Source organism: Pongo pygmaeus, chromosome 6 (assembly GCF_028885625.2).
Source record: "Pongo pygmaeus isolate AG05252 chromosome 6, NHGRI_mPonPyg2-v2.0_pri, whole genome shotgun sequence".
Lineage (NCBI taxonomy): Eukaryota > Metazoa > Chordata > Mammalia > Primates > Hominidae > Pongo > Pongo pygmaeus.
Window position 1 is genome coordinate 6,348,583 of NC_072379.2, and position 14,109 is coordinate 6,362,691.

The 14,109-nt window shown below is 51.3% G+C and overlaps 1 protein-coding gene across 6 annotated transcripts in view; it reads left to right on the forward strand.

The window, feature by feature from the left end:
• The window catches only part of USP42 (ubiquitin specific peptidase 42), an 82,418-nt gene that overhangs the window by 66,909 nt on the left and 1,400 nt on the right, over nucleotides 1-14,109 (forward strand). For 5 of the 6 annotated variants that reach the window (XM_063668083.1, XM_054496127.2, XM_063668084.1 and 2 more), the window contains 6 exons: nucleotides 11-111; nucleotides 1,605-1,758; nucleotides 3,440-4,159; nucleotides 4,269-4,363; nucleotides 7,979-9,421; nucleotides 10,974-11,275. In XM_063668083.1, coding sequence (XP_063524153.1) covers nucleotides 11-111; nucleotides 1,605-1,758; nucleotides 3,440-4,159; nucleotides 4,269-4,363; nucleotides 7,979-9,421; nucleotides 10,974-11,275 — 2,815 coding nt within the window. Of the gene's footprint in view, nucleotides 1-10; nucleotides 112-1,604; nucleotides 1,759-3,439; nucleotides 4,160-4,268; nucleotides 4,364-7,978; nucleotides 9,422-10,973; nucleotides 11,276-13,742; nucleotides 13,787-14,109 lie in introns of those variants that run through there. The other variant, XM_054496128.2, reaches the window with a different exon arrangement.

The following is a 14,109-nucleotide window of genomic DNA, read 5'->3' on the forward strand; positions in this document are numbered from 1 at the left end:
TCGCTTATAGGCTAGCAATGGCCTCTGGTATCAAATGAATGACTCCATTGTATCTACCAGTGACATTAGATCGGTACTCAGCCAACAAGCCTACGTGCTCTTTTATATCAGGTATTGTCATGAAAACAAATTGCCAAATTTTCTGGTATGTCATTTCTTCTTGTCTTATCAACATATTTGAATTCAATATTCAGTGTTTTTAAAAAAAAAAAAAAAAACCAGCACCTTAAAAATCAACTCTAGCCTGGGCATGGTGCCTCACGCCTATAATCCTAGCACTTTGGGCGGCCAAGATGGAAGGATCATTTGAGCCCAGGAGTTCAAGACCGACCAGCCTGGGCAACATAGTGAGGCCACATCTCTACAAAATACGAAAAAATTAGCCAGGCGTGGTGTTGTGGGCCTGTGGTCTTATCTGCTCGGAAAGTTGAGGTGGGAGGATTACTTGATCCTGGGGAGGCTGAGGCTGCAGTAAGCCATGATTGAGCCACTGCATTCCAGCCTGAGTGACAGAGCAAGACTGTCTCAAAAAAAAAACCAAAAACCATCAACTCTGCCGTGTGCCTGGAGAGTAAGAAAGGTAGTGTCTGAGTGGGATGATGAGTTTGCTCCGCATCGCACTCTGTGGCCGTGAGCACTGAAGGTGCAGCTGCAGGGAGAGGTGGTAGCTGACGAGGGTGGGCTTCTGCTGCGGGCAGCAATGGAGTGGGCCAGCAGCCACAGGACAATGAGTGGAGACCTCGGGAAGGGGCCTCTGAGCACCTGGCGTGGTCACAGCCAGCACCTCCCAACCTGGAGCACAGGTCAGTCGCCTTCCAGGTCAGGGCCAGCACCCACACCCAGCTCTGTCCTGTTGTGGCTGCATACGCTTTTCACTCACTCACTCGCTCCATTTTTGGAAAAAATGTTTGATAGCTGAAAATTAAGAGTATTCTCAAATGTCCAGCTGGCAGAATGCTCATGTCTGCACATTGAAATATTAAACACTGGCATTGGATTTCGGCAGTTGGGCTGAAGCACAGATGATGATCAGAGGAGGCCTCAGGCCAAGTTGAGGGGTAGGATTTTGTTTCTAACTTTTTTGGACACTAGATTTTCTACAGTGGCATATATTTATAATTAGAAAAATATAAGCCTGGGCAACAAAGCGAGACCCCATTTCTACAGAAAATAAAAAAAAGATCCAGGCGTGGTGGTGCATGTCTGTGGTCCCAGCTACTCAGGAGGCTGAGGCAGGAGGGCAAGGCCACAGTGAGCAATGGCTGTTCCTCTGCAGTCCAGCCTGGGCGACGCAGCAAGACCCTGTCTCAAAAAAAGGAAAATATAAATAAACAGAAAAGAAATACCTTTCAGATGAAACAGCATCTTCAGAAAACACAGTTTAAAGAACATCATTTACCCAGTTATCCTTGTTGTCTCCTGATCTGAGTGCCTGATATTAGCCTGAAGGAGAGGATGTGTATAGCTCCATACTGTGTAGCATAAACATGCTATTTTTTTAATCAGTTTTCTGCCTGAGGGGTTAAATGCTGTTGACTTTGTAAATGAATCTCTCCTAAGGAGGTGTCCTGTGTCACCCTAAGTATCTCTCTCCTTGTCTCCAGGTCCCATGATGTGAAAAATGGAGGTGACCTTACTCATCCCACCCATAGCCCCGGCCAGTCCTCTCCCCGCCCCGTCATCAGTCAGCGGGTTGTCACGAACAAACAGGCTGCGCCAGGCTTTATTGGACCACAGCTTCCCTCTCACATGATAAAGGTAACAGTCCTTAGGGAGAAGAACATTTTTATGTTAATTTTTAAAATGTAACTTCAAACTCTCAAGTTGAATTGTAGTGGTTGCTGTGTCCTCAAATACATCTGAATTTCTTCTCACAGTTTAATCAAACCCTCTTATACAGTATTTCAAATATACAGAAAATGGTCGGGCGCAGTGGCTCACGCTTGTAATCCCAGCACTTTGGGAGGCCGAGACAGGTGGATCACTTGAGCTCAGTAGTTTGAGACCACCCTGGGTAACAAGATGAAACCCTGTCTCCACAAAAAATAAAAATCAGCCAGGTATGATGGTGTGTGCTATGGTCCCAGCTGCTCAGGAGGCTGAGGCAGGAGGATCACTTGAGCCCAGGAGGCAGAGGTTGCAGTGAGCTGAGATCGCACCACTGCACTCCAGCCTGGGCAACAGAGTGAGACCCTGTCTCCAAAATAACCCCCCCAAAAAAAAACCCCAAAATATACAGCAAACCTCACCAATGGGGAGCAAAGAGGAAAGCCTGGGTGTCAGCACCTTTAAATTTTAGGTCCCCTCTGGACTTCCATTCTGCTCAAAGGGTTAAACACTTGGAGATTCTTAATTCCTGTCAGACTGCAGGAGAGCGATCTGTTTACAAGAACACGTTTGTTAGGTCCATTTAGTCGTTTCAGGGGTGTGGTGTTTCTGTCTGCTCTCCCCCTGGGTTTGATTTTACTCCTGTTGGTCCTGTCGGGGCGAACAGTAGTGAGCTAGTGTCACAAGGAACACAGGACTCCAGAGTGGGGGCCTCATCTGCGCTGTGGCATCTTCACAGCTTTTCAGCTTGAGTTTGTTTTGGATGATCACATACACTGTCTAGCTGCATGCTTTATTCTATGGACATCAGGCAGTATTTGAGGTATAACAGAGTCACACATCAAATGCCCAGCGGGCTCCCCTATTGGGCTCTGCTCCAGGGTGACATCAGGACTCTGGCAAACAGGAGGGCATGTGCCCTGTAGGAAGGGGTGGTTGGCATTGCTTTTCCAAAGACTGTTTTTGTTTTTACCATGAAGCTTTCCAGTGTTAAGATGGCAGCTAATTCAGGTATTTGAGAAGGCACTGTGAAGGCCACACATGATCTGTTAACTGGCTTTCAAGCCTGCGCCTCCATGGGGATGCAGCAGCCATGGTGGGAACCTGCAGCGAATGTATTACTGCATGAGGAGAATGTGGAGACATTGTGGGGCAGTGGTGGGGGTCATGGCTGAGTGAGCAGCGGCTGAAGCAGCCCCTACTCTCCGCCCACGTGACCGTCTCCTTTGCTCTGAGGCCAGGGTGATTCCCCCTTCCTGGCACTCTGCAGCGGCAAGCTCCCAGGAACCCAGCCAGAGAGCAAGTGTGTGACTCCATGCCACAGGGCCTGCTGATTTCCATCAGATCTGGAACAGAAAGAGTTTGGTCTGAGGATTGTATTCTGTGAAACATGTATGTCCTGTTTGTTGATTTATTGCCAGGAAACTAGGGCCTGTGGAAAGTATGCGCAGGTAGGAGGGATTGAGAAAAACAGAGAACATTTCCAGGTGTATGAAACTTGTTAGTCCTGAAAAAAAAAAGCAAAATGGGAAGGACCCATCAGCCAAAATGGGTTCTGTTTGTGTGACCATGTTTCTGGAGCTCTGACCAGCTGTGCTTTGCTTACTTCCAGAATCCACCTCACTTAAATGGGACTGGACCATTGAAAGACACGCCAAGCAGTTCCATGTCGAGTCCTAACGGGAATTCCAGTGTCAACAGGGCTAGTCCTGTTAATGCTTCAGCTTCTGTCCAAAACTGGTCAGTTAATAGGTCCTCAGTGATCCCAGAACATCCTAAGAAACAAAAAATTACAATCAGTATTCACAACAAGTTGCCTGTTCGCCAGTGTCAGTCTCAGCCTAACCTTCATAGCAATTCTTTGGAGAACGCTACCAAGCCCGTTCCCTCTTCTACCATTACCAATTCTGCAGTACAGTCTACCTCGAATGCATCTACGATGTCAGTTTCTAGTAAAGTAACAAAACCGATCCCCCGCAGTGAATCCTGCTCCCAGCCTGTGATGAATGGCAAATCCAAGCTGAACTCCAGCATGCTGGTCCCCTATGGCGCCGAGTCCTCTGAGGACTCTGATGAGGAGTCGAAGGGGCTGGGCAAGGAGAATGGGATTGGTACGATTGTGAGCTCCCACTCTCCGGGCCAAGATGCCGAAGATGAGGAGGCCTCTCCGCACGAGCTCCAAGAACCCGTGACCCTAAACGGTGCTAATAGTGCAGACAGCGACAGTGACCCAAAAGAAAATGGCCTGCCGCCTGATGGTGCCAGCTGCCAAGGCCAGCCTGCCCTGCACTCAGAAAATCCGTTTGCTAAGGCAAACGGTCTTCCTGGAAAGGTGAGTGCACGTCAGGGTCTTCAGCCTCGTTCGTGGCGGTTCCCTTGGCTGGATTTCAGGAGGCATGGAGCTGGCGACTGAAGCTGAAATATTTTTGTTTTTATTGCAGTTGATGCCTGCTCCTTTGCCGTCTCTCCCAGAAGACAAAATCTTAGAGACCTTCAAGCTTAGCAACAAACTGAAAGGCTCGACGGATGAAACGAGGTAACGTAAGAGTAAATCTGAGGCACATGTGGCAGCATAGTAGGAAATCCAGTAGCCTCCGAATGTGTATTTGAATGCTGTAGAAATTTTAATAGTGAACATTTTGAATCCTAGAATGATTTGAATTATAATGTATAGGATTTATTAACTTGCCTTTTAGAAGAGTAAAGAAAAAATGTGGCATACAGGACCGAGTCCACGGAAACTTGATGTACTCACCATGCGATTTCTCCTCCTGCGTGGCCACCTCTCCCTGGTTAGCAGTGTTACTGGCGTGCCTTCAAGTGCCATCTCATTTCATCTTTCTCATGAGGAATGATGATGTGAGGGTGTGCTGAGGGTCTAGGACAGGGCTCTCAGTCCTGTCAGGAAGCACATACAGTCATCTGTCCGTCCACAACAGGGATGCATTCTGAGAAATGCATCGTTTGGGGATGTGGTTGTCATGCCAGCACCACAGTGTGTCACACAGACCTAGATGGTGTGGCCAGCGGCTCCTAGGCCACAAAACTGCGCAGCCTGTGACTGCACTGGATCCCGCAGGCAGCTGTAACACAGTGGTATTTGTGTGTCTAAACATAGAAAAGGGACAGTAAAAATATGGTATAAGAGGAAAACTGGCACACCTGTACAGGGCACTTACCATGAATGGAGCTGGCAGGACTGGAGAGTGCTCTGGGTGAGCCAGTGAGTGAGTGCTGAGTGAATGTGGAGGCCTGGGACAGTACACTACTGTAGACTCTAGAAACACTGCACACTTTGGCTACACTCAATTTGTTAAAAAAAATTGATTTCTTCAATAGTAAACACACCTTAGCTTACTGTAACTTTTTTACTTTATAAACTTTTAATTTTAAACTGTTTGACTCTTTTGTAATAACACTTAGCTTAAAACACAAACATTATATAGCTGTACAAAAATAACTTCTTTTTTTGTTTGTTTGTTTGTTTGAGACGGAGTCTCGCTGTGTCACCAGGCTCGAGTACAGTGGTGCGATCTCAGCTCACTGCAGCCTCCGCCTCCTGGGTTCAAGCAATTCTCCTGCCTCAGCCTCCTGAGTAGCTGGGTCTACAGGCACGCACCACCACACCCAGCTACAAAAATAAGTTCTTTATATCCATATTGATGGTTTTTTCTACTTTTAAATTTTAAAACTTTTTTTGTGAAGACACAAACACACACATTAGCCCAGGGTCACAGGGTTGGTGTCATCTGTATCATTGACTTCCACCTCCACATCCTGCCCCACGGGAAGGTCTCGAGGGGCAGTAACACCCATGGAGCTGTCATCTCCTGTGACAACAGTGCCTCCTCCTGGAGACCTCCTGAAGGACCTGCCTGAGGCTGTTCTACAGTTAGGTTAGGTTTTGTGAGAGGAAGGAGCACACTCTAAAATAATCATAAAAGGTATGGTTAGTAAATACATACGCCAGTAACAGTCATTTTTTTTGTTTTTGAGATGGAGTCTCTCTCTGTCACCCAGGCTGGAGTGCAGTGGCGAGATCTCAGCTCACTGCAGCCTCTGCCTCCCAGGTTCAAGCGATTCTCCTGACTCAACCTCCTGAGTAGCTGGGACTACAGGCATGCGCCACCCCACCCAGCTAATTTTTTTTTTGTATTTTTAGTAGAGACAGGGTTTCACCATGTTGGTCAGGCTGGTCTCAAACTCCTGACCTCAACTCATCCACCCGCTGTGGCCTCTCAAAGTGCTGGGATTCCAGGCGTGAGCCACCGTGCTCGGCCAGCAGAGTCGTTTATTGCCATTGTCAGGTATTATGTACTAATTGTACGTGCTAGACTTCCATGGGACTGGCAGTGCAGTGGGTTTGTTGGCACCAGCATCACCACACTCACCAGTCATGTGTTGCCCTTGGACTGTTACAGTGACGAGAGTGTTCAGCTCTGTTGTGATCTTGTGGACCGCCATCATGTGTGGTCTATTGTTGACCGTATGTATGAGGTACACGACTGTACTTTGTAAAGGCCCTTCAAGGATTCTGAAATTATAGATAATAAAACCTGCCCCACAATTAAAAAACAAAGGTCATGTAATGTTAGTCAAGAATGTAAATGTAATGTTAGTCAAGAGTAAGAGGAAAGGAATTTGTCATGCAGTCTCAGTGGCTTCACCACGCAAAGAAGCAGGCAGGACGGCCCCGTGGCGAGAGGCTGTGTGCAGGCGGTGCTTGCATCTCTGCACAGGTTGGCTGTGAGTGACAGCTCAGAGTGCAGCCGGATGTCACCATACTCGGTGCCAGGCGCGGGTTCCTCATCAGGAAGTCATGTTCTCATGGCGAACAACTTCTGGTAAAGTTCTGATCAAATCACAGCATGAGCGACTCTAGATTTATATGCTTAGGTGCCTTCCTGGAAACGTCAGTGTCTGTGAAAACCATGCCAGTGACACACCTGTAGTTTTTACCCGCACGGTCGTTGGCACTCACTCACCTGTGGGGGTGCTGTTCGTGCTGGTGGGGCTCCCATCACTGTGGCAACCCCAGAATGGCCCCCGGCGGGTGGGAGTGCCCTCACTGAGGCCCCCTGTTAGGAGGGCTTAGATATTAAACCGGAATGGGGCGAACCCTGTGGGCAGGGAACACTCATTCCCAACCTAAGGATAGGCCAGCTTGGACACTCGCTCCCTCGGCCAGGGGACTCTGGCCTTAGCTAGGCAAGGTAGCATGAGGGTGAGGTGGGCGGCTGTGCAGACAAGCCCAGGCCACAGCAGCTTTCATTATTAACCCTGAGGATATAGCGAAAGCTCTCCGGGAATCAAAGGACAAAGTTAATTTACTACAGAACGTTTTGCTAAAGCCTCTGATTCCTCACAATTTGTCAGTAATTGGAGGAGCTGCTGGCTGTGTTTGGAGGTGGCCGCTCTACCTTTGAGGGTCCAAGAGAAATCAGAGAAAGGGAGTCCAGAGGAAAGGAGGAGGCCCTGTCATCACTGGACTTTTTTTCTTTAGTCTTAGTTATTAGGAAGAACTAGAGGAATTGCGGCCAGGCGCGGTGGCTCACGCCTGTAATCCCAGCACTTTGGGAGGCTGAGGCGGGCGGATCACGAGGTCAGGAGTTGCAGACCTGCTTGGCCAAGGTATAGTGAAACCCCATCTCTACTAAAAATACAAATATTAGCTGGGCGTGGTGGTGGGCACCTGTAATCCCAGCTACCTGGGAAGCTGGGTCAGGAGAATCGCTTGCACCCGGGAGATGGAGGTCTCAGGGAGCTGAGATCACACCACTGCCCTCCAGCCTGGGCAACAGAGTGGGACTCTGTCCCTCAAAAAACAAAACAAACAAAAAAATAGAGGAATTGAAAGAACTAGAGGGATATCCAGAAACAGGAAGAGCCTAGAACTGTAGGATTATTGTTTTGAAAAATAGGCTAGGAGCTGGGCTTCATGATATAACATTTTATTTTTATTTAATAAGGGAAAGAGAAAATTGGGAGTTTCCAGAGATAGGAGTACTAGCCTAATATTGGGCTGAATTCAGCGAGATGTATTTAAAGAGACGAAATAGCAAGTGAACGTTTTGAAGTATTTGTCCCTGTAATGTAATGACATGAGCCTGTCAAGCCCACGCTAACTGGTGTGTTTGTTTGGGGACTGCAGTGCACCTGGAGCAGAGAGGGGCCCTCCCGAGGACCGCGACGCCGAGCCCCAGCCTGGCAGCCCCGCCGCCGAATCCCTGGAGGAGCCAGATGCGGCCGCCAGCCTCAGCAGCAGCAAGAAGGCTCCGCCGCCCCCCGATCCCGGCACCCCCGCTACCAAAGAAGGCGCCTGGGAGGCCATGGCAGCCGCCTCCGAGGAGCCTCCGCCCAGCGCCGGCCAGGACATCGCGGGGGACACAGCACTCCCTGACCTGTGTGATCCCGGGAGCTTAACAGGCGACGCGAGCCCGCTGTCCCAGGACGCAAAGGGGATGATCGCGGAGGGCCCGCGGGACTCGGCGTTGACGGAAGCCCCGGAGGGGTTGAGTCCGGCTCCGCCTGCGCAGTCGGAGGAGCCCTGCCAGCAGCCACTCGTTGTTCACCCCAGCGGGGACCACGCCTGGGACGCTCAGGACCCATCCCAGAGCTCGGGCGTGCCCGAGGCCGCAGAGGAGCCGCCGGCTCCTGTGCTGGACGTGGCCCCGGCCGGTCACCCAGAAGGGGACGCTGAGCCTAGCCCGGGCGAGATGGTCGAGGACGCCGCGGCGCCGAAAGCCCCAGGCCCTTCTCCAGCAAAGGAGAAAATCGGCAGCCTCAGAAAGGTGGACCGAGGCCACTACCGCAGCCGGAGAGAGCGCTCGTCCAGCGGGGAGCCCGCCAGAGAGAGCAGGAGCAAGACTGAGGGCCACCGTCACCGGCGGCGCCGCACCTGCCCCCGGGAGCGCGACCGCCAGGATCGCCACGCCCCGGAGCACCACCCCGGCCACGGCGACAGGCTCAGCCCCGGCGAGCGCCGCTCTCTGGGCAGGTACAGTCACCACCACTCCCGACACCGGAGCGGGGCGGAGCCGGACTGGGTCAGACACCACTACACCGAGGGCGAGCATGGCTGGGGCCGGGAGAAGTTCTACCCCGACAGGCCGCGCTGGGACAGGTGCCGGTACTACCATGACAGGTACGCCGCCCCGTATGCTGCCCGGGACTGGAAGTCCTTCCACGGCGGCCGCGAGCACGAGCGGGCCGGGCTGCACGAGCGGCCGCACAAGGACTACAACCGGGGCCGTAGGGGCTGCGAGCCGGCCCGGGAGAGGGAGCGGCACCGCCCCAGCAGCCCCCGCGCAGGCGCGCCCCACGCTCTCGCCCCGCACCCCGACCGCTTCTCCCACGACAGAACTGCACTTGTAGCCGCAGACAACTGTAATCTCTCTGATCGGTTTCACGAACACGAAAATGGAAAGTCCCGGAAACGGAGACGCGACAGTGTGGAGAACAGTGACAGTCATGTCGAAAAGAAAGCCCGGAGGAGCGAACAGAAGGATCCTCTAGAAGAGCCTAAAGCGAAGAAGCACAAAAAATCAAAGAAGAAAAAGAAATCCAAAGACAAACACCGAGACCGCGACTCCAGGTGAGCCTGGGGCCTTGTGCTCCCCGAGGCCCTGGCGCTGCTGTCAGCAATGGGGTCTGTCCCTTCTCACACGACTCAGGAACAAGTGACCAGCCAGGCCACAGTTGTATCCGTCTGATTTGTGTCTTTCATTTCTGTAGGTTTTGAGATTTCACTATTTTTACAGATTTGTAAAAATTTGCCCTGCTTTTAAGCTGTATCTTTATTTCATGGTGTCGTTAAATGCTTAACAACCTTTTTTTTCAAAATGATAGCGCCATTTTTGGTGAATGCTTTATAACTCTTCCAAGAGTAAGCATACAGTGTTCCATCGATGAAAAATTGGGAGTCTTTGACCTTAGAATTGGTGTTAATATTCTTGTCAGATGTAGTTATGTTTTCGTATCTGTTGTATTTTCCTGAAATTCAGTGGCTGTGAGGTAGGCAGACAACAGGAGGCGCGCTTCTCTTGTGCCTGCCTGCCTGCCCAGCGTAGGCATCTGAGACATCTTTGTTTCCTCGGCCTTTGTTTTTGTCTCCATTTTTCAACTTGAAATCCAACTGGGAAATTTGTTTCTGTATTTTTTAAGAGACAGGGTGTTGCTCTGTCACCCAGGCTGGAGTGCAGTGATGCCATCATAACTCACTGCAGCCTTGACCTCCTGGGCTCAAATGATATTTCTGCTTCAGCCCTCAGCCTCTGGAGTAGCCGGGACTACAGGCGTGTGCTACCACCCTCAGCTAATTTTTTATTTTTGTAAAGACAGGATCTCGCTATGCTGCCCACGTTGTTCTCAAACCCCTAGACTCAAGCGATCCCAAAGCACTGGGATCAAAGGCCTGAGCCACCTCACCTGGCCTGTTTTTGTATTTTTAAAAAGCTAAATTGGTTGGTGATTGTCTTGAAAATGACTTATCCATGATGAGATGGATGAGCAGGAACAGAATTAGTAATTTTAGTTGACATCTCTTGAAATTGAAACCCTGGGAAAGATTACCAAAAGCCATATGGAAAATAGGCAGTGGTTATTTGAGGGAAAAATAATATTGCTGCCAGGTGTCTCAGGCACATGGGAGGGAAGGAGGCTTAGTATTTCCTTTCCCTTCAAGTAACTACTGGTTTTGGGAAAAGCTAGCAGAATCCTCCCTGCAGTGTTTGTCCAACAACCTTAGTTCCTGAGAAAGCTGAAGCAGAGGTGGGGCTGTTCAGGATGGAGCTAAAGTTGGTGAATTTATGGCCCTGGACTGAAACAGTCATTACAGTGAAGGCAAACTTGTTAAATTTTTGAGACAGGGTCTTGCTCTGTTGCCCAGGCTGGAGTGCGGTGTTGCAGTCGTAGCTCACTGCAGCCTCAACCTCCTGGGCTCGAGTGATCCTCCCACCTCAGCCTCCCGAGTAGCTGGGACTACAGGTGTGCGCCACCATGCCTGGCCTACATGGTTAATTAGATAAGAATTGTGCCTGTTTGCACAGTGAATGTTCTTAGTGAATGGGTGGAAAGGCCAAGCTCTAGGGTCTGCTGCTGGTGGTTTGGTGTTTTAGGGGTTTGAATTCTGGCTTTTCCTTCCGCAGGCATCAGCAGGACTCAGACCTCTCAGCAGTGTGCTCTGACGCTGACCTCCACAGACACAAAAAAAAGAAGAAGAAAAAGAAGAGACATTCAAGAAAATCAGAGGACTTTGTTAAAGATTCAGAACTGCACTTACCCAGGGTCGCAAGCTTGGAGACTGTCGCCCAGTTCCGGAGAGCCCAGGGTGGCTTTCCTCTCTCTGGTGGCCCGCCTCTGGAAGGCGTCGGACCTTTCCGTGAGAAAACGAAACACTTACGGATGGAAAGCAGGGATGACAGGTGTCGTCTCTTTGAGTATGGCCAGGGTAAGAGGAGATACTTGGAATTAAGAAGATAGAAACTATTTCTTAATACATTTTCTTTGCAAAGGTGATTAACACATCGAAAGAAAACCTCAGGTGGCATCAGAGGGCACAGTTACTCAGAGCACCCCTGCCCTGCCTGGTCCAGCCTCAGTGCTCATCCCTGCAGTGTGGTTCCGTTGTACAGTTTGGCTTCTTAGCACCAAGCCCTTAGCGTTTATTGAAGGCCTAAGTGACACAGGACTGAGGGCAGCACTACCTGTGTCACCAAAGCCCTGGAACGTACAGCTCTGGGCATCTGACTGCCTTGCAAAGGACCAGAACTCTTGGTTTTGTTTTATTTTATTTTATTTATTTATTTATTTTTTGAAATGGAGTCTTGCTCTGTTGCCCAGGCTGGAGTGCAGTGGCGGCGATCTCGGCTCACTGCAACCTCTGCCTCCCGGGTTCGTGCCATTCTCCTGCCTCAGCCTCCCGAGTAGCTGGGACTACAGGTGCCTGCCACCACGCCCGGCTAAATTTTGTGTTTTTAGTAGAGACAGTGTTTCACCGTGTTAGCCAGGATGGTCTCGAGAACTCTTGTTAGCCAGGATGGTCTCGAGAACATTTTTGATAGAAATGCTTTTGCAGCGTATACGTTACTCTCCCGAATTGTTAAACCTATAGCATTCTGAGTGTACCCTGACGCTCGGTACTGATTTGCTTGCTTGGGTCATTAGAAGCGTGGGCACTGGCCTCTGCTTGAGTGACACTGCAGAGGCCTCTGCTTGAGTGACGCTGCAGAGGCCTCCATGTGGCAGACCCCTGGCTGCCGCTGCCAGGTGTCCTAGATTCTCTTCTGCCCTGTGGGGCTGTGTCTCCATCATGTGGCCACACGCTGTGCTCTGACTGCACTTGAGGCAGCCCCCCCCACTTCCTCTCCCATTGGTGTCTGGTGACCGCTGGCCCTGGAGAGGAGCTGTGAGCCTGTTAGAAGCGAATGTCACTCGAGTCAGTGGACTTAGAGCAGAGGCTGGCAAACTGCAGCCCTGGGGCCAGCTTCGGCCAGTTACCTGGCTTTGTATGAACTTGGAGTTAAGAATGGTTTTAACCTTTTTAAGTGGTTGGAAATAATCCTAAAGAAGAACAATGCGTTTCACATGAAGATGATGTGAAATTCAGACCGCAGTGTCTGTGGCTTGATTGGGGCGCAGCCAGGCGCGTTCGCACGCTGTCTGGCGGCTTCGCTGTCGCTGCCTGGCAGAGGTGAGTGGCTGCGGCAGGGCAGGGACCGTGTGGCTCGCAAAGCAGAAAATGTTTATTATTGCCCCTTGACAGAAAAGGTTTGTCACCCCTGCCTGGACACCCGTTGTTTGTGTTCACGTATGAAGCGCATCCCCTCCTCCCAAGGGGCTTTTGACGAATCATCAGGGCTGCCCTGAGGCCTTTTGCTTCTCGGCTGTGTCGTAGGTTTGGTGGAGCTGTGTGTTCTGGGGAAGGCCTGTCCCTCCCAGCAGCCCAGAGCCAGCATGCATTGTTGATTGAGGGGTAAACGGTCCTTAGAGTGTGTGAAAGAGAGCTGGGGGTTGCGGGGTGGGCCCCATGGGGGACATTTGCCCGTGGAGTGCTGGGGAAACAGCCGGAGATGAGGACAGGCACCAGCACTGCTGATGAGGACGGGGAGCCGGCGAGGACGGGGAGCCTGCGGGCCTTGTAGACGTTCTGGACATTTCAGAATTGGTTTTGCGTTCCCATTTCAGCGAATCGGGGAAGGAGATTCATGAGGGCTGCTTGGTACCCGAGGATCCGAGGATGCAGTGGATGGGCTCATTCTGAGTGTGGTGCGGGCTCCCAGGATCGTGGGCTCCCAGCTGGGGCTGCTGGGAGACAGTGATGGCCCCCGAGGCAGCTGGTCCAGTGGGAAGGAGGTTGAACGTGATCTTGTTTGCCTTGTGTCTTGGGTGCTGTGGTCAGGCATGTGTCTGTGTGGTGGCCCTGCGTTTCCGTCCCCGTCCCACTACACTGATGACAGGGTTTGCAGCTGGCACTTCTGCTGCGAGCAGACTGAGGAGCCTTTCTTGTCCTTCTGAGAAGGCCGCTGCCCAGCCCCGCCTCACCCAGCGTCCTGTGGTCCTGCAGGTCCCCCTCTACCCTGGACTTCGGCCCCTTGTCTTTCTCTTTCAAACTCCTTCTCTGGCTCTGTTCCGCCCAGTTCAGTTCTTGGGCCTGAGATCTGTTCTAACATCAGGCTGCGCGTGGGTTGGATGGAGCCCTCAGTCATCACGTAAACCCTTTGATATCAGTAAAACCCTGGGAGCAGCAGCTGAGTGCTGGGACATCCGTGCTCACCTCGCTGGGGAGTGGCCTCAGGCGCTCACAGGGAACCGCAGTGACTCTGACCATAGATAGCCACTTAATGCACACACACAGCAGAGGCACTGGCGATTTTGCAACCATCATTAAAATCTCTTTCCTGACCTTTGCTTTCTAGGTGATTGAAAACTCAGCCTCAAAACAAAAAATTCACTAGTTATGGTAAGCTGCTTTCCTGTCTGTTACCTCATTGTTTGTGGTGGCGCTGAGGGGACGCAGGCAGAGGAGTTTTAATTCTGCGGCTCTGCCTGGGGGCTGGGCTCATAGGAGTTGGCAGAGCCATGGAGAGGCCCCGGCAGGTTCCCAGCCAGCCCAGACCCAGGCCACGCGCTTGGTGACAGATCTAGACCCTCCACCTCGTCACCTTTGCGTTACTGGCTGGGGAAGACTTGCATCCCTCATGCACGCAGAGTCACCCTGTTCCCTTGTGCCTCACTGGGAAAAGCCAACCCGTCTCACAGTGGCAGAGCCCACGGGCCTTTGAT